This window comes from Aspergillus saccharolyticus (genome assembly GCF_003184585.1).
Source record: "Aspergillus saccharolyticus JOP 1030-1 unplaced genomic scaffold BP01scaffold_3, whole genome shotgun sequence".
NCBI classification, from domain to species: Eukaryota; Fungi; Ascomycota; class Eurotiomycetes; order Eurotiales; family Aspergillaceae; genus Aspergillus; species Aspergillus saccharolyticus.
In genome coordinates, this window is record NW_020290613.1 from 1015789 (window position 1) to 1033480 (window position 17692).

Consider the following 17692-nt stretch of genomic DNA (forward strand, 5'->3'; position numbering starts at 1 on the left):
GGTTTATAGTCCCGCGAGTCTGCGCCTTCCCAATTAGAACTACTGACGACGAATGCAAATCTCCGCATTGAAACTACGGTAAGAAGGAACGACGTCTATGAAAATCGCCTTTGAATTCAACGCTGTGAACCATGCACTGAGAAACTGCTTCAGAGAAGGCAGAAGGATGGAAGCGATCAAGCATAGCGATGGTAAGGTCAAAGTCAAAAGTCCCGAGAGACAGAACCACCAGGCAAAAGTATCATTCCTTCCTGGCTGCTGTGAAGAGGAAACTGTTGCAAGAGTTTATTATCGAGATCCGCTACTGGGCATTACTAGGCGCATGTCCAAATCGTCATAATTCAAAGTGAATTCCCGATCTATATGTACAAAAGCAATGCCTTCAGGCGGCAGGTATCAAGAATAAGATCAGGGGCAATGTACAAAGCCAGACGAATGCGAGGAGATAACAAGTTTAAACGTAGTCACCCCTCAAATAAAAGTGCAGCTTGCATCAAAGTCATTAGACCAACGCAAACTCCGATCAACTGTCAGCTACTGACAAGAAGTCGCGTGAGTCGAGTCATCAGTGGTGTATGGGGGTCATTATCTCCGGATGTCTCCAACGAAACGCCATTTTCCCAGATGTCATTCGATGAAAAATCGGGTAAGAAATTTGCGAAACAACATTATTAAACGTGACGGAAAGGCTCATACGCGTTGCTGCGGCCATTCTGCTGCATGGGGACGTGACCCGGGGGAGGAGGGGGCGGGTAGGCGGTGTTGCTGTAGACAGGCTGCTGGGGCTGGCCGTAGGGACCGAGGGGCTCGTAGGTGTACGGAGCCTTCTCGGCGGTGATGGCGCGGGCCTGGCTGCGGTGGTTGTAGGGGGAGCGACCGGAACAGCAGCAGGTGCTGAGGAGCCAGAACAAAGATGCACCGAGGGAGAAGGCGACGGCGAGCCAGGTGGCGACGTAGATGTTCTTGCCCATTTGGCCCTTGACGCCATAGGATTCCAGCTCAGTCTTGAAGACCCCCTTGAGGACGGCGAATAGTGCGGTCGACGTCACAGAGGCAGCTGTCGTGAAGAGGAATGCGACCTGCGGATCAGTGGTTAGTTATGGGGGAAGGAATGAAGAGATGCAGGGAATGCGTCTGACGTACAGCTGAAACTAGAGTGGTCACGCAGCTACCCCAGCGACTGCAGATGGCGAAGACGCCCACGACCAGCTCGACGATAGTGGCGATGAACGCAATCACGTAGGCGATGAACATCCACTTGGAGACACTCTTGTAAACCTTCAGCTCCTTCTTCACGCTGCTGGAGAGCGCATTCTCGAGACCAGTCTCTTCCAGGTTCCACACCTCCAACGGGTTGAACCAAAATTCAGCCTCGGGTTTCGAGCAGTTGGTCGTCTTGTAATCGTTGCCGTTGGTGATGTTGCCTTGACAGTAACCCCATAGACCGACCGTGTAGAAGTCTGCGATATCGTACTCCTTCTCGATCTCCTCCAACGCGGATGATAAGTCGCCGTCGGAGACACCGGTCAGGTCACTGATGGCCGAGGTTATACTCGCTGCCGTCGACGAGGTTGAGTTGGTAATGTTTTGAAGGTTGGCCTGGATTGAGGTCAGTGCCGGTCGGTAAGGGGCATGCAGGCGCGCAAAGTATACATACTCTGAAGAAGTAGAGATCATTCAAGGTACTAGAGCTGGACTTGGTACAGCCCAGACCCACCATGATGATACATATTAAGGATGCGATAGTGAGGGCATATGGGGTGAAGATACAGACAATGCGACCGCCTTTACCCATAGTGGCTGATGAGGAAATGGATGACTGTTGGTGTTATGATTCTGTTGTCTTCCAATTTACTTGTCCGGAGAAATTGAGGATGGACAAAGTACCGTAAGCAGGAAGGTTGATGGTAAAAAAGAAAAAAACAGTGAGTGGAAGAAGGCTGGGTGTAAGCGGACAAAGGCTGGGATTTAAACAAGTAAATAAACGGGCGAGCCGAAGGATCATCGGGACGGGCAAAAGCAACAGATGATGTAGAGTTCTGAGGCGCAGTCAGCAGCAGCAATAATGCGGATGGTTGGGAGTCAATTTAGCAGCCAAGTCGATCAGCGAGCCAATCACGAGAGGTGGGACACCAACTACGCCACGGTTGTTTCTATTTCGATAAAAGGCAATGTTTCCCATGTTTCCACCGCAACACGGGATGAGTGAAGAGTGGGTGTCTCTCTTCACTCTTGGGGGATTGTTTGACACCGCCAGACCCTCGTGGCGGAGACTCACCAGCCCTACCGCCACGTCAGTCAATTGTGGCTGCGTTAATACGCGTCTTTAGGACAGTCTGATTAGACCCTGTTGCTGTAGAACTACGATCAACGAATGCACCGTACGTATGGAGCTCAAGGAACCCTTGAAGCACTAGCTTCTCAGCTACTTTTTTTAAATACGGAGTCTATATGAGCTTACGCCCTTTGCGAAGATCCAAGCTCCAGATGGTCAAATTTATCTGATACACAGTGGATCGTCCTGAAGCGATCATCAATCTCCTCTCGAGATTATTATTCAACGACATTCGCATCCCAACTGACTTGGAAGTGGGAGATGTCAGCCCATCATCCAAGGCACAGAACAAATGAAAAGAGGATGTTCTAGGCTCCCCCATTCAGTGCTTGGCGAGGACAATTTCGACAGGCGCAAATAGACATCAACATTTCAATCCGAGGGGAGTACGTACCCCTCGCTGCAATTTCTGCGTCTAAGCCTCGCTCGACACCCGCACATCGGCTCTTGGCTTCGTCGGCCGCATCCATGGAACACCCCAGGAACATTCGCCGGACTAAACGGCCTCATTCCACCCTTCCAGACCACACAGGCAAGCTACAAGGTAAGCTTCGAGCTGCGAGAGAAACTGTTGTGAGCAACTACTGTACTGTCCAATGTGATATAGTATTTCAACCTTCTGAAATGAGTTTGGTTACGATTGGACACTCGGCAGTGGCTGATCGACAACTGAGTTACTGACCTCAGGCAAACCTTGGCTGTCAGCGGGAAGCTTACGTGGGCTGTCTCAGGCCTCCCTCAGTCTATTCTGGGATGCCCCTCCATCCTTCCTACTACTGACTGTAACCATGGAACTACACAGCGCACTCACCATCCTTTTTTCACTCCAAGAACCAACTCATCTCTTCTATCTCAAGCTAGTAAAGCCGCAGTACTATCCCTTACGGCTGAAGAGCACAGACAACCAGAAATTACTCCACCATCTATGACGTCACGTGATATATGTATAAGACTTATAGTTACTAGTACATAGTATACAACCATCCCAGATATGGCTGCAGAATGTCCAACACCCCGCTATCACTGCCAGACCCCTCGGCGGCTCCATGTTGAACATATAATCCGCCCATCACGGACCAGCTGCCCACCAGGTCGCCCCCTTCCAGACATCCGTGCTGTTGGCCATGTACTCGAGCATTCTGGGGATCGCTGTCCGACACACGTCGTTGACACCACCGGCCTACTCTCCGGGGAACCCTACCTTATTGTTATCCTTCAACCACTGAATGGCCGCCACCAACCGTTCCGCGCCGATCGTCTCCGACACGCACGTTCCTGACGTCCCTGACCCGTCCGAGTCGTACACGAGCTTGTCTTCTGGATCGGTCAGACCCTTCATGTTGTCGTTGATGTCCGCCCAGGTGTATTAGATGAAAGAGGATTACTGAAGGGTCTTAAGCAGGGCAATTATAAAACGAATTGCATCGATAAACGCGCACTCAAATCCTCCCCACAACGCGTCCCTTCCACCCCAGTCCATCCTGAACAGACACTACTATGAAACAACGAACTACCAACCACCCAAGACCTTCATCTGCGACTTCATATCCTCCGCCTGCAACAGATGGTACTTCATCCCCGGATGATAATTATTCCACCAAATACACGAGGTCCCATCGTCATTGATGCATGTGGCATCCGGGAACCCATACGCCGTCGGATCGTCCAGAATCTTCGTCATGAACGACCACGCATCATACAAGACAGTGGTGACCTTACAGCGAGTCAGCCCACCGGCCCTCGAACCCCACCTGTCCCACGAAATAAGAGGGGGGGGAAAAAATGGGAAAACTCACATCCTGATGTTCCCGCTTGAACTCCTCGACCATCGTTTTCAGGTTTTGGTTATACACCGCCAGGTACGCCGCATGCTGCGCCACGGTGGCATTCCCTTCGGCCAGGAACAAGGGGCTGCGGCTGGTGGGCGGGACGTTCAAAAACAGGAACTTGCGGCCGCCGTTGGCGTAGAGCTGGGCGACTTGTTCCTTAAGGCGCGCGATGAGGCGCGGGGTGTAGGTTGCCGCGTTGGTGATCGCGTATGCGTTGCCGATGCTGTGCGGTTGTTAGGGCTGATTTGCATGCACACCGCACCCCTGCACCCCGCATTTGTGATGTCGGGGTTTAAGAGTCGGTGGATGTTGAGGAATTGAAGATACATAATAGGTTTGAAGGTAGGTGTTTAGGGTATCACAGCAACAGTTGGCGTTAACCAGAAGAATAAGTAGTAGGGGGGGGGGGGGTAACTTGAAAAGAACCTTGAAGAGAGACAAGGGCGGGGAAACGTAACTCATTAATCCCAATCCAAACCCCAAACACTGCGTTCTTCGAGGTCCACGGGGCACTGGCCGGTTGGGTGCTATAGACATCCTCGAACAGCCGGAGTTGCGAAGCCAAGTCCCCAGGGTAGGCGGGGACGAGGGCGTTATCGATGGTGGCGCCGCCGGCAGCGAGGTTGTAGTTGAGGACCAGGGTCGCATTCTCTTGCGTGGTCAAGTAGCCGATATAGTTGGGGCCATTGGTCGTGGTGCCGATTCCTGCAATGTTCTTAATTTACTGTGAAGAAAGAAACAACATTGTGTGTGACGCTGCATTGGGGAAGAGTAGTAACTCAAGGGACAAAGACGAGGTGGAGCTGCAATGGGATGGAACAAAGACCAATGTAATAGCCACGACAAGCAAAATGTCCTACCGAGATCTGGATTCCCCATCGGTGCAGCAGCTGAAGGTTGGGTTCCTGAAGCGCTGAACCCGGTTTGGGAGTATGAATCGCCACTACCAATTAGGTTTTTAGTATCATCTTTGAAGAACCCACCATGCCCCCCTCCCCCTTTCTAAACAGACAGGACATACAAGGTAAAGAAGTAGGTTGGGTCGGTTAATGCTCGAGGCGATGGCCGAGCACTCGCCGCAGTGGCGAGGAGGGCTGCTAGTATCCAGAAAACCGACATGGTGACTGACTGTGGCTTCTCAATGGCAGAAAGAAATTGAGGAGGGCGACTCAGGGACTCCAAAGCTCCAATCTCATGGGGTCACTGGCCTTCATTATATATGCATGTTGCTGGTATTAAAATCATTGCTTTCCCCTCACGCCTCGATTGCTATTCTTCCGAAGCTGCTACCATAACCCTTGCCTCTGCACCGCAGGACAGAGGCTGGTCGATATTGAACTGACGGACCGCGAATTTAACCGGGTGAGCCAATCCACCAACCACTTGAACTCGACATCTACAGCTTGTTTGTTGTTCCTGGGGTGCGGGGTCAAGCTCTGCTTTGATCTGCAACGAGTATCGGTCTATACCTGTTTGGCAACGGGATGTCCGCCTGGCATGATGCTTGGGCACGGACAACTCCACCCCTTCGATACTGGGAATCAACACGAAGTACGGAGTAGGATACCAACTCTGCTTCAAAGGTTCTGAAATTTTTCTATCCAAGGTATATGTGCAATCCCCATCCAATCGTCCAGGAACCACCCTCACAGCCGGAGGTCCAACATTTCCATGCCCGCCCCACACACAATCAGCTTGGCTGTATCCGACTCTTCGTCATTGATGACATCCAACGACGAAATGTCTGCTACGCAACTGTACCTCTCCGCCGCTAGACTGATCCGGATCCTTTCGGCTCCGTGCTTGTTGGCATCCACCTCGATCCACCAAATCTTGACTTGGTGGTCGTTGCCCGAGGAAGCAACGGCGTATTTACGGACCCCGTCGCCCTGGTCGAGAAGGCTCTTGAGAATTCGAACCGTGGTGATGCATGCTGCATGCGCGTCGGGGATGGTCACGGTGTATGACGCATCACTGGCGCCGGAGGTGTCCATCAGAGTGGCTGTCACCGCATTGTCATCTCCGCCGGCGATAATCAGAGCTAAGGTGTCAGACAAATCCGCCAGGTCCATGGCCTTGACACTGTTCCAGTGGGCTTGGTGCCGGTTCTCGCAGGAGATAGTCTCCGGCGCAATCGATGCGCCGGGGATCGCCTGCTTTGGAATGAGCGGCGAGGCAATCGTGTAGAACCGCTCCACAACCGAAGTCAAGTTCCAGAGGGTGAAATATCCATCGGTCGCAGCCGTGATAAGGCTCAAGGTAGACCCTCGGAGAATGAATCGGGCCTGGGTTAGACAGTTGCTCATGTAGGTTCCACTCGCGAGGAGGATAAAGCAACCATTAGAGTTCGGCGAGTAGTGGAAGATCTGCATGATTAGTACGGAACATGACGGATAGTGGAGGCTGTGGGTACCTTAATAGTGGAATTCGAATAGGTCAGGCAGAGGAGGAATCCGTTCTCCGCCCTTCCCTCGTCTACTTCCAAAGCATCGAAGCTCGTCACTCGGAGGTCGGAGTTTGGGTCACTCTTAGGACACTCCCCGACTAGCATGGTTCCCAGGCCGAACAGAGGGATGGAGCACGCCCGCCAGACAAAGAACTGTTCATAGCCGCCGCTGGTAAAGAGGAAGCGGCCGTCTTTGGACCAGTTTACGCTTTGAAGTCCGGTATGATGCATTCTCAAAAGTCGGAGGCATTTAAATGCACCCCAGCGACTCTCCAACTGTGGGTCTCGAGGGGCGAAGATCCTTACGTTGGTGTCTTCTGAGCCAGTCGCGAATAATGGACCCAAGGCATCTGAGATCTGGGTGGCACACATATCCTTGACTTCCCTGCCATGGCTTCCAGAGCGCAATGTTCGACTGGCGTCAGGTTGTATCGACAGTGCAGTCAATCCAGACTGAATCCAGATAAAAGATCCCGCCCAGGCGACATCTTGGCTGGGCTGGAACGCCCACGATCGTCGACCTCCATTGCAGTTGTGTCGAGCGACTTCTGTCTGCGCGGACTCGTTCCAAAGCACAAAGTCCATTGGCTGAAATCCGTAAAACATCAGATCTTGGGAGACGCTGTCGATATAGGCGCCTGCTATTTCACAGTTGAATGCAAGAGAAGAACAGTGGAGTGTTCGCAATAGAACCGAGGGCTCCCGATCTGGCGAAAAAACCAGCTCGTGAATGCTATAGGTTCCATTCCTACCACACGTCATGAAATATGGCAGTTCTGACCCCCTCTCCCCGTACAGTGACGCAAAGGAAGTGATAAAGCTGAGCCCTTCGCGGCCGTGTACCTTGCACGAAGGCATCACCGGATGGATAACATCTGAGGCTACAACTGGGTAGACTGCGAATGAACCAGTCATGGATCCGAGTGCAAGGTACTGGTCATTATGAATCAAGGCTGCAGTCGACACATTGAAGCCGTGAGGCAGATCAAGTTTGACCCTATCCACGTATGGCTCCGCACCGTCTGGCAATGTAGCCAAGAACAGGTCGGCCTTTTCAGCTTTAGGGTAAACTGCAACAAATGACAAATGCGCAGCTGTCTCGGCTGTGCTAGGTTGATACGTAAGAGCGTACAAACCCACCGGCCTTTGGCCAGCATCAACCACTTTAGTGAGTTTTCCGGTGTTGTGGTCATACAGACGTATCAAGCCTCGAGCGTTGCCCAGAAGAGCTATACTTCTCTGTGGCAAGCCCGTAACGACTGAATAAGAGCGCAAGTCTTCCTCGACTGTCAGAGTCTCTTTGAAGATATGCTGTGTACTCGAGCTGCCAGTGCCAATTCGTCCGATCTGGATTTCACCCCTCACAGTTGTGGCAATAAACGAGCCCTGCGAGAGAAATCCAAACCCTTTAGTCGAGGTTTCAACACGAGGTTCGTGGCTTCCAGCATCGATCGACGTGGCGATTCGGTTACGAAGATTGGGCAGAGTCACATCTCCATCGTCATGCGTTTCGATGGTGAAGCTCTTCACAGCGCCATCCGCACCACCCGTATAAACCAATGTACTTGTGTTGGTGTGACGCAACTCAAGGGACCAGATATGCTTGCCCGTGTGCTTACGCACGGACATGGTCTCAACAAGTTGAAACTGGGGCTTGTCTACCGAGGATGGGTCCCAGGTCAAATCCCAGAGCAAGCATGTAGCATCTTCACCACGCGAAAGCAGATTTATTTTACCGGGGCCTTGCTTGATAGGCAAGAAATGGACACCCCAGATACGGGCCAAGTGGCCGAATGCACTCACGAGCATCGACTCAGACCCAAGCGCGTTGTCGTCCACTCCAGCGCCAAATCCTGTGCCGCGCAGTTCGAATCCGTCGGTCGAATAGGCGGGAGTATCGTGACGAGAAGTGCGCTCGCAGTCAGAGATATCCCATATTCTAACGGTTCTGTCATCACTACAGCTAGCCAATAGTCGCCCATCGAGATCCCCGTGCAAACGAGGGATCAAAGGAGAAATTGTGACTCCGAAAATCGACCCTTCATGACCCGTGAAAAAATGATGGATTGATCCACTCGCACTTGCGGAATCATCCTCAGCTAAGAAGCACGACCAAACTATGATCTCACCAAAGACGGTGCCAGCAGCCACTAGAATATGGCTTTCGGACAGCGAAAGAACATTCGCCGAGTAAAGGATGGACTTCACACCAGCCACAAGTTGACGAATCTCGATGCTCTTGTCGTACTTAGCCCCGGCCTGTCGAACAAGCTGGACTCCCAAGAGAGCATTATGAGCAGTGAGCATGTAAGCATTTTCGGTTTCACCATGCGTGTCAGGCGCGCATCCGGCCAAGATCCAATCCGGCGCCAGGTACTCTAGACTTGAAGCTTGTATGCTTGCAGTCAGCTCCTTGTCATCGAAGCTTAGACTGAATGCTCGCACGGACTGCCCTCCCCAGGCAACAAACTCTACATTTTGTTCCTGTTCTGGCCCACCGAGCGCAACGATTCCGTGCACATGATTCCTCTTGAACACTTTCAAGTCGGCGAGCAGACGTCCGCTTTCCTCGTGTATGAGCCGGACATAGGTCCCTTGGCTCTGAAGAAGGAGCTTTACGTCATTCAAAGCCAGCGCCTTGAGCGCAGTGACCGGGACACAAGTGTCAATATGCTGGCATGCGTATCAGCAACAGCACCGTCGCCTGCGAATGGGTCGAACAACCACTCACCTCGAGGGAGGAAGTCATTGATGCTACCAGCACGACACATTGGGTCCGCTTGGTTTAAGATTGCTTGTCACTGACCTCTAAGCGGTGGCTTTCCCCGCGTGGAGAATCATTCCCTCGCTCAAAATTCCAGAATTTCCGTCCATTGTGAGAATGCTTAGGTAAGCTAAACGCCCACTTTCCCGATGCAGACACTGTATCACGTGACCTTTGTCGCTCGATGAGAATCGTTTAGTTATTCAGGGCAACAGCAATCACGCAAGCCTTATAGTTACTGTATCCTGTGCTAAGCTTGACTGCAGTATGCTTTCCTCAAGTCATGATAATACTAGATGATGCTCTGTCTGGAACGCGGCGAAGCGCCGCAGGCTCCAACTTGTTTCGTTATGTCCGTGCTCGCGCTTTGTTCCATACTAGATCTACTCGTACAAGCTTCTTGGGGCTTTCTAGGAGCTCGATGATTTGACGGCTCACGAGGTAAGGAGCTACACATGCTTGCGTAGCTCATCTGAAACATAAGCGGATTGAGCCGTAGTCGTAAGACACCGATCAACAGGCACAGGGGTAAACATGCTGATCAATGTTTCGTGCATAGCGTGCTGGGCGCTGAGGTCCTGCAGCAGAGCCCTTGATGTCGATGAGAAGCTAGGTGCATGCTGACCTCTGAGCGGATCAAGCTTAATTTTGAGCACGGTGACTTTGTGTTGATGGGACTTCGCAGGGTCAGGACTGGCCGCTCAAAGATGTCATAGGGGTCAGTTTGTTCGGACAATACTAGGCACACCAAGAAAGTCGTTGGTGGACAACCATGAACCGCTGAGGACAACGAGGTACAGAACTCAATGGCTTCCTTCTCCTGATCCACTTCCCAAACTGCATGGAAAATTTTTTCAGCTATCGTCATACGTCTCTAAGCGGTGATGCCCCCCCACTGTTCGTCATGATGTTGCAGTACAGAACCTTTTGCCAAGCCAAGCGATGGCAGGAGGTTTGGTGCTGCATGGTCCGAATGCGGAGACGGTCGATCAATGCGACCGAAGAACACTGTATCTGTGCGGCATAGGAGCTTAAATTATAGACCCGCATAAATCTGAGACTCGCAATTTATCTCGGTGCTCTAGTTTCCAAAGTGCGGCTTGGTGGGTAGTTGCGAATCATTTGTGGTCCGAGAATCTCCATGGGACTGGGAATCGCACGAGCAGGAAAATCTTCAAGTTCCCTTCTTCACCGACAGGAGGTGAACCCAGAAATTTCGGGCAGCCATGCAAACCTTGACTGAACTAGCTCCCAAGCGGCGTGATATGACTGCATCGCGCAAACTCTGAACTGTAGCTTCAACTTCTGTCCGTCCATCGTAGGCAAGCGATCGATGACATCAGATATGGGGAAGGTGTTTCTCTCGGATCGCGATGACGTCGCAAATGGGACGATGGGACGGAGGGTAGTATATCAGCCCTTCCTCAACGATTTGGCTTTCTCTTCTTTTCCTTTCTGCTTTGCATAATTCGATCGAATGCTTTCGTGTGTGTCAGAGTGGACTTGATTGAGAAACTTGATCGAGAACAATTTATTTATTTTGTGTGCTGTGATTTGTTCAGTCAGACAGCAGTGTTAGTTGTTCCAATTGTGCCCTCTTCCTGCCCGACTGACCGACGACTCCGTCAACCGAATCGGGTTAAGGCTGTCTCCGCAGTCTCGACGTCACCAGCCTCCCAGAGCGTTGCAATCGCCCACTTCTTTTCTCTAGTCAATCAATTAGTGCTTCTATCTTGCAAACTGCAAGGGGATCCTCAGTGTCATCGATCCTCGAAAGATCGTTTAATCGGTTAGTGCCTCGCTCAATCCACGGCTTTTTTAGTCGATCATCAGTCCACTGATCCAGATCTCGAACCGGTTGCAGTTCCCACCCCAACACTCATCGGTCTCTCTTCCGTCGCATCCCGTCGCACCCTCGGCCACACGTCACTCCTGCGCAAAAAAAAGGTCGACCTTAGAAAGGATCCCGACTTTCCATTCTTACCGCAATCCTTTCCTGCGATTTTTCCCTTCCTGTATCCTCACTTTCCCATCCTACCTTCCATTCACATTGAGCCTTCGCGATAACCGCGAGTAACTTTGTCACCATGCATCGCACCTATTCTATGCGCCAGTCGCGCGTTCCCACTGCCTCGCAGATTGAGAACCCTCCCCCGCCATTGTCTTCCACCAAGTCGAACAGACTCTTCGGGAAGGGCGGCTTCGGTGCGTGTTTCTCTTCGGGGCTCCCGAGCTCGGTCACGGTCCACTTCTATCCTGCTAACACGATTAAGGTACAGGCCATGCTTTGCGCAAGAACGCCGCCGGCGCCTTCGGGCCAGATCTAGCCCGGAAGCTCTCGCAGTTGGTCAAGATGGAGAAGAACGTCATGCGTAGCATGGAGATGGTGTCCAGGGAGCGCATGGAAACTGCTGTATGTTATGAGGGGTGCGATATTCCGAGGGAATAGTTTACTGACGTCAGCAGCAACAACTCTCCATCTGGGGCGAGAACTGCGATGAAGATGTGTCTGATATCACTGACAAGCTCGGGGTCCTTCTTTACGAAATTGGAGAACTGGAGGATCTATTTGTTGACCGCTACGATCAGTACCGTGTGACGATCAAGAGCATCCGCAACATTGAAGCCTCGGTTCAGCCCAGCCGTGACCGTAGGTTTTTCCAGAATGATGATGTTGCACACCGAAACTAATCGCACATTCTACAGGCAAGCAGAAGATCACGGACGAGATTGCCAAGCTCAAGTACAAGGACCCCAACTCTCCCCGCATTGTCGTTCTGGAGCAGGAACTGGTTCGTGCGGAAGCCGAGTCCCTGGTTGCCGAGGCTCAGCTCTCCAACATCACTCGCGAGAAGCTCAAGGCCGCTTTCCAGTACCAATTCGATGCGCTCCGCGAGCACTGCGAGAAGGTGGCTCTGATCGCCGGCTACGGCAAGCACCTCTTGGACCTGATCGACGATACGCCGGTTACCCCTGGTGAGACCCGTCACGCCTACGATGGCTATGATGCTAGCAAGGCCATCATCCAGGATTGTGAAGAGGCACTTGCCAACTGGGTCACCTCCAAGGCATCCGTCAAATCCAACTTGTCCACTCGCTCCCGCACCCTGTCGCAGCGTCGCCGCGAGAGCGCGAACAAGAGCCGCGAGGGAGTCGACCTCTCTGGCCAGGACCAGCCTCTAGGTCGTGATTCGTGGGTACCAGCTGACCAGCACTCATCCTACCACCACGATGAAGATGGCGAGGAGGTTGCCAGCACTCTGGACGGTGAAACTCGAGGCCGCGAGGAGGAGAGAGAGCCCGTCACAGCTGTTGAATGAGCTCGCCCAAGGATGCGATGGTTCCAGTCAATGGATCCAGTTGATAACATTACGTTTTTTTGAGGTTCCTGGAGTACTCCATTAATTATGTGAATTTGGTCGGTTTATGTCTGTCCATCGAGATTCCCGCTTGATGTGTTTTGTTGCTGTTGTGACATTGATGTGTTTCTCTTTTTTCTTTTTCGCCCCGGATGATTTATGATTAATCGATTCCGATTCCGATGACTATCCTGAGCAACAGAGAATAACGTCCAGGTGTGTACCCGAGCAGGTGAATTTGGGAGCGGTCACGTCTGCCGATGCCACAGGATAGAATATTTCGCGGGAGATTTCCTCTACTGTCTAATCGACTAATGTAATACTATACCACGTGCCAACTTGGCGGTGATGGGGAGGTACATGATGTGTTCTATTTCCTTTTCTTGGGTCGTGTTTCGTCCTGCTTGCAGTCGAGTTATCTAGGATCTGTGTAGTAATTGAATGACTTGCGATCGTTCCTAGAGTGTGAAGGGATTGTAGAAGATGGAAGATGGGTGCTGGAGACATAGCCGACCACAGGTGGGGAGCAAGAATAAACTGTCTTGAGTCTCCTTAACTGAGCCTTCTTGGAGGGAACCCATTCCATGGTCTAGCATTCTCACTCTACCAGCCGAGAGGATTAAACCACCATACCACCGTCTGAGGCAGCTAGGTCGCCTCTATGGACGAACTCGCTTTAACCCTGAACGGAGGCGAGCAGCAGGAACTCTTTACCGAGTCCTCAATCCCCATTGAAATTGACCACATCTTCGTGCCTGCTAACCACATAACGTGTTCGAACCATGCAGAAACAACCACTCCATTTCGCTAATGGCTGCCTCATTCTGAATCGCTTGACGAAGCTTCACCATCCACACGGCGGACTCGTGCTTTGGATGCGCAATACAAACCTCTAGCCTGACCAGACAGCATCTCATGCACGAAACTTGCCCAATGCTCACCGAATTTCGATCCTCTGGCGCAAAAAAAAAGCCGCACCGCCGCCTCCCTCGGTTTCCCTCATCCCCCTGGCCGTCTGGTCTGGTACTGCCTAGTATCGCGTCTCGAGCGCAATTCACAATCGACCCTACGGACGCAACCCTGCCGGCAGTGCACGTTCAGTCCGGCCCGGTGGTCTCCGCGCTCAGCCCGGGCCTCTAACTAGTTAACTAACTTACCCAGTCATGCTTACAGGATGTACAGCGTGGAATCCCCCGAGTCCCCGACAACTCGACTAGCCCCGGTTTACCGAGCCCGTCCCCGCCACCAGCCGAGCCGCAAGACAGCAGGCAGATGACTATATGACTATATGACTATACGCACCACCTGTGCCGCTCTCACATTAGATTCACGTGTACAAGCGCTGAATACACTATGCTCTTTTCAAAGTTACTTGTCACCTTTCCGGGTTTTTGGGTTCTAGTCTTTCGAATGTGCACTGCGCGGCGTTTTTTTAGAGTAGATTGGTGAGTCTATGTTCCGGCCTTGTTCTACCGGAACTGCACATATGGTGGAAGGGTTTGTGTTTCTTGTGTTGGTATAGTCTATATTATAGTCAGCGAGTAAGGCCTTGCATGGCACGGACGGCCATCAGTCTCTCCTGGCTAGGGCTGACTTTCTCGTGGTCGAAATCTATCTTATATAGGACTGGTAGTCGGACAGTCGGGAGCAGATACTTCTGGTTACGCTGGTTACGCGTTAAAGCTATCCGGTCCAGAGAACACTGTGGGTGGTTCGCCTGGCGCGGAACAATGGCGATGTCGAGGCTTACGTCGTTGGGAAGTTGGTTAATGGTAGTTACTGTGATTTAGTCGGTCAGCTAAGAATAAATGACCCCTGAAGGTGCAAGCCTGGGCATCGGCATCAAAAAGATAAGAAGAAAAGGTGGTGTACCGCATCTACACACATGGAGCGTCGTACGTGAGGTTAGTGGAAAAAAGTAAAGTCCCTACCCCGTACACGTTATGTGTTCAATCGCAGTCACCCAGATTTGATTAACCAAAGGAGGTACTCCGTGCAATTCCTACCCACGACTCCCGCATTGATTCCTGCAACCTAGGACTTAGACTCAGAGTGTAGCAACAAACGCCACTCCAATTCTCTCTCCCTTGCTCCCACCCCATTCCCATTCCCCTTCTCACAGTGTTACCCTCGGGCAGGAATGCCGAGGTGTGGGTATGGGTGACACATACTTGTGGGGTGACTCGAACGATGTACGAACTAGTTTCAGTCTGAGCAACAGAATATGCCCCCGTGGGGAGGAGGGGGGGGGTGGGTGTGCAGATTTGGGTGATTTGCGCTCGTGATGGCGCCATTCCTGCTGGGGGTGGATTCATCATCATCATCATCGCTCCGGAGGAGTTCTGACGGGCAGATCCGCGGCGTATCCGGAGGCAGTGTTAGCTACTGTACTCCGTGCAGGAGGATGGATCATTACTACCAGTTGGATAATCCAATTTAGTGGGAGGAAAAAATTGGGTCTTCTGATTCAGATCAATTTGGTAACCTCCCTAGAAAGAGACCCCAGGTTGCGTTGGGCGTCTCGGATCAGCAGCCCAAGCCTATACGATAAACAAATACTATATGCACTGGCAGCTTGGAATGTAGAGGTCAACTCGGAAATAATAGACGAAGAAGCACAGTAGCGCACCACCCATACTCCTCAACTCCGATCTGTGGGCTTAGTCAGAAATAGCAAGGGCCGCGCGCGACACACCAACTCGCAATGTTATGTATATATGAAACGAAAGGCGCGTCGCTTCCTTATCCCGTGTCCCTGCCCCGATAAGATATGACACCCCAAATATGTAAACTGAAACAGAATCAACAAGCCCATACATATAACCGCCCCTCATATACCGGCACATGATGGTAAGGAAAAACAGGCCTGGGTCGCGTGCACGCACAGATAAGAACATATGGTTAGAGGAAAAAGAAAAAAAAAACACACACACACACACAAGTAGAAAGGTCATTACATCGTCATCTGACTTTCCATGCGAGGATGGATCCACCAGCCTTTCATAGCGAAGGGGTATGAGAAAACAAAGAAAAGCAGATGCGAAGAAGCACCCAGTGCCTGATCGAGGATGAGAAAGAACCTCCAACCTGAAGGAGGCGTGGGCGGTTCAAACATGTCGCGTGAGTAGAGATTCAAATGTAGGTTTTTATGCGGTTTTCTTTCGGTTTGGCTCACCCCCTTCTCTCGAAAGGGGCTCAGTTGTCGGTGCCCACGCCCTTCTTTTTGGGTTGAATATGTTTCTGGCCGGGCGCCGTGACGCTGGAGCCTTTCGAGGACAGGGCGCTGCTGTCGGTCGGGGGCGGTGCCAGTCGGGTCGAGCTGGCTTCGTGCTTCTCGGTGAGCAGGTTCTTCAGCCAGCGGTTCTCCATCTCGAGCTGGGCCACGCGGGCCTCCAGCGAAGCGTTCTTCTCCGTCGTCTCGCGCACGGTGCGTTCCAGCGCCTGTTCGCGCTGTTTCTTCTTCATGCGAAATCGGGCGCTGGCGGCCGTGTTCCGGCGGCGGCGGTCCTCTTCGGCGGCGCGACGCACGCCCTCCTCTTGACTGAGAGCTGACGCGAGGTGGTCGCCCGGGATCTGTGTGCTGTACTTGGTGTTGGTGATAGCACCGTTCGGGGGTGAAATGGACGAAGAAACATCCGACGGAGTCAAAGCCCCGGGGACGTGCCCCAGATCATCGTGGGGTCCATATGAGATGGGGGGGTAGAGTGGGTGAGCTGGATAGGAAAGCATTTGATCTGTTGTGAAACTGTCAACACCAAGGTCGAGGACGGACAGCGATAAGATAAAGAAGCCACAGTGGAATGGGGAAAGGGGGTGGAAAGAGACAATGGAAGCGGAAGCAGCAAGATATGGGGCACATGGAAGGGGATCTTGGTACACCAAGGGATGAGAGCTTGGCTTAAGGGTCCGTCACTGACAAGGCTTCCGACGGTGTCATTGGTGTGCACGATTGCGTGCTCACATAGAGCATTGCACTCATCACCGGACAATCACAAGTCCCCGGAAATAGATTGGTCACAACGTGGGCAGTCCCGACAGCAAGAACCCATTGCGCACGAGAGTAGAAGATTTCTCCAGAGTATTCAAGGAATGACTCTTCCGCAATGAATCCATCATGGCAGAGTCCGAGACAGCGGTAAGGGATAGACAGACACAACACGGGGGGACAACAGAAAGGCACGAGCCGGCTTGGAAAGGAATGGAATGGCAAAGCCACAATCTCCATCAGGCAGCCAGGTAAGACATCCGATCAATCAATCGATAACGAGTTAAAAACCCCGTTTGCTGTTACATGCTTTCCGCAGTAGCTCCAGCACATCCCATCGGAGCGCCGTAGGGCCAGAAATTGCAAAAAATAAATCAAAAACGAACCACAAAGCTTGAAGATGGCGCCAACAATGCAACAATGAGAGACATCTATAAAGAGATCCAAAGTTCCGACTTACCATAATGCGGATATCCTCGCACATCGATGGGACTGCGCTCGTCCTCAATGCTGTCATATGAACTGACGGAAAGGCCGCCCATGCCCTCGGTCTGGTCGTAATCCATATTCAGGTTCTGGAAAGAGGCCAAAGCCGTCGACTCTGCATCAAAGGAATATTGTCGACTCTTGACCAGGTTGGGATCGTGTCGAGAGAGAAGGAAGTTGAAGTTTTCGAGCCTATCGAAGCTCGAGGCTGTCTGACGAGCGAGGTTTTGCTCATCTGACATTTTGGCAGTGGTGGGCTTTTTAGAGGATTTTCTTGATCTCTTGTCCTCTAAATTAGGTTCTGGGTTTTATTAAAATTGATTTTCCACGACCTAACGAGTTGCCCCCCGCGAGGATTGCTGGGGTGGCTTGCTTTTGCTCCCCGAGCCAACAGAGAGAGTGATAGATGACCGCCAGAGCCAATGTCGAACCCCGGATCAGCACGGTGAAGAGGGGAGAGGTCACTGTTGGGTCAAGAAGAACAAATG

At 52.0% G+C, this 17692-nt stretch overlaps 5 protein-coding genes across 5 annotated transcripts; 1 reads left to right on the forward strand and 4 right to left on the reverse strand.

The window, feature by feature from the left end:
* Window positions 1-505: 505 nt before the first annotated feature.
* On the reverse strand, window positions 506-1911 carry BP01DRAFT_119664 (SUR7/PalI family protein). Its single transcript, XM_025570379.1, has 4 exons — window positions 1888-1911; window positions 1658-1819; window positions 1144-1599; window positions 506-1079 (listed from the first exon to the last, which is right to left on the reverse strand). Exons 2-4 carry the CDS (start codon window positions 1793-1795, stop codon window positions 672-674), a joined length of 1002 nt encoding a protein of 333 aa, XP_025435028.1. The 5' UTR covers window positions 1796-1819; window positions 1888-1911; the 3' UTR covers window positions 506-671.
* A 1934-nt stretch (window positions 1912-3845) lies between these two features.
* Window positions 3846-5283, reverse strand: BP01DRAFT_371232 (SGNH/GDSL hydrolase family protein; the record flags this gene model as incomplete). Its single annotated transcript, XM_025576655.1, has 5 exons — window positions 3846-4049; window positions 4132-4387; window positions 4623-4869; window positions 5025-5107; window positions 5186-5283. 5 exons carry the CDS (start codon window positions 5281-5283, stop codon window positions 3846-3848), a joined length of 888 nt encoding a protein of 295 aa, XP_025435029.1.
* A 482-nt stretch (window positions 5284-5765) lies between these two features.
* BP01DRAFT_420759 (tRNA (34-2'-O)-methyltransferase regulator RTT10) lies at window positions 5766-9500 on the reverse strand. Its single transcript, XM_025579476.1, has 3 exons — window positions 9342-9500; window positions 6578-9283; window positions 5766-6530 (listed from the first exon to the last, which is right to left on the reverse strand). Exons 1-3 carry the CDS (start codon window positions 9357-9359, stop codon window positions 5811-5813), a joined length of 3444 nt encoding a protein of 1147 aa, XP_025435030.1. The 5' UTR covers window positions 9360-9500; the 3' UTR covers window positions 5766-5810.
* A 1843-nt stretch (window positions 9501-11343) lies between these two features.
* Window positions 11344-12997, forward strand: BP01DRAFT_333368 (Eisosome component PIL1/LSP1 family protein). Its single transcript, XM_025573124.1, has 4 exons — window positions 11344-11579; window positions 11654-11787; window positions 11841-12024; window positions 12081-12997. The coding sequence occupies exons 1-4, from the start codon at window positions 11462-11464 to the stop codon at window positions 12692-12694; spliced, it is 1050 nt and encodes a 349-aa protein (XP_025435031.1). The 5' UTR covers window positions 11344-11461; the 3' UTR covers window positions 12695-12997.
* A 2931-nt stretch (window positions 12998-15928) lies between these two features.
* On the reverse strand, window positions 15929-17446 carry BP01DRAFT_413414 (bZIP transcription factor; the record flags this gene model as incomplete). The annotated part of the gene is made up of 2 exons (XM_025579001.1): window positions 15929-16467; window positions 17179-17446. 2 exons carry the CDS (start codon window positions 17444-17446, stop codon window positions 15929-15931), a joined length of 807 nt encoding a protein of 268 aa, XP_025435032.1.
* Between the last annotated feature and the right edge of the window lie 246 nt (window positions 17447-17692).

Bases quoted from the DNA above. Each gene is read 5' to 3' on its own strand.
- BP01DRAFT_420759 (XM_025579476.1), bottom strand. The intron at 6,531-6,577 runs GTACCCACAGCC...CTAATCATGCAG, and splicing joins ATTCGAATTCCACTATTAAG to ATCTTCCACTACTCGCCGAA.
- BP01DRAFT_119664 (XM_025570379.1), bottom strand. From the start codon at position 1,795: ATGGGTAAAGGCGGTCGCATTGTCTGTATCTTCACCCCATATGCCCTC. The intron at 1,600-1,657 runs GTATGTATACTT...ACCTCAATCCAG, and splicing joins ATGATCTCTACTTCTTCAGA to GCCAACCTTCAAAACATTAC. The intron at 1,080-1,143 runs GTACGTCAGACG...ACTGATCCGCAG, and splicing joins TGACCACTCTAGTTTCAGCT to GTCGCATTCCTCTTCACGAC.
- BP01DRAFT_333368 (XM_025573124.1), top strand. From the start codon at position 11,462: ATGCATCGCACCTATTCTATGCGCCAGTCGCGCGTTCCCACTGCCTCG. The intron at 11,788-11,840 runs GTATGTTATGAG...TGACGTCAGCAG, and splicing joins GGGAGCGCATGGAAACTGCT to CAACAACTCTCCATCTGGGG. The intron at 12,025-12,080 runs GTAGGTTTTTCC...CACATTCTACAG, and splicing joins GGTTCAGCCCAGCCGTGACC to GCAAGCAGAAGATCACGGAC.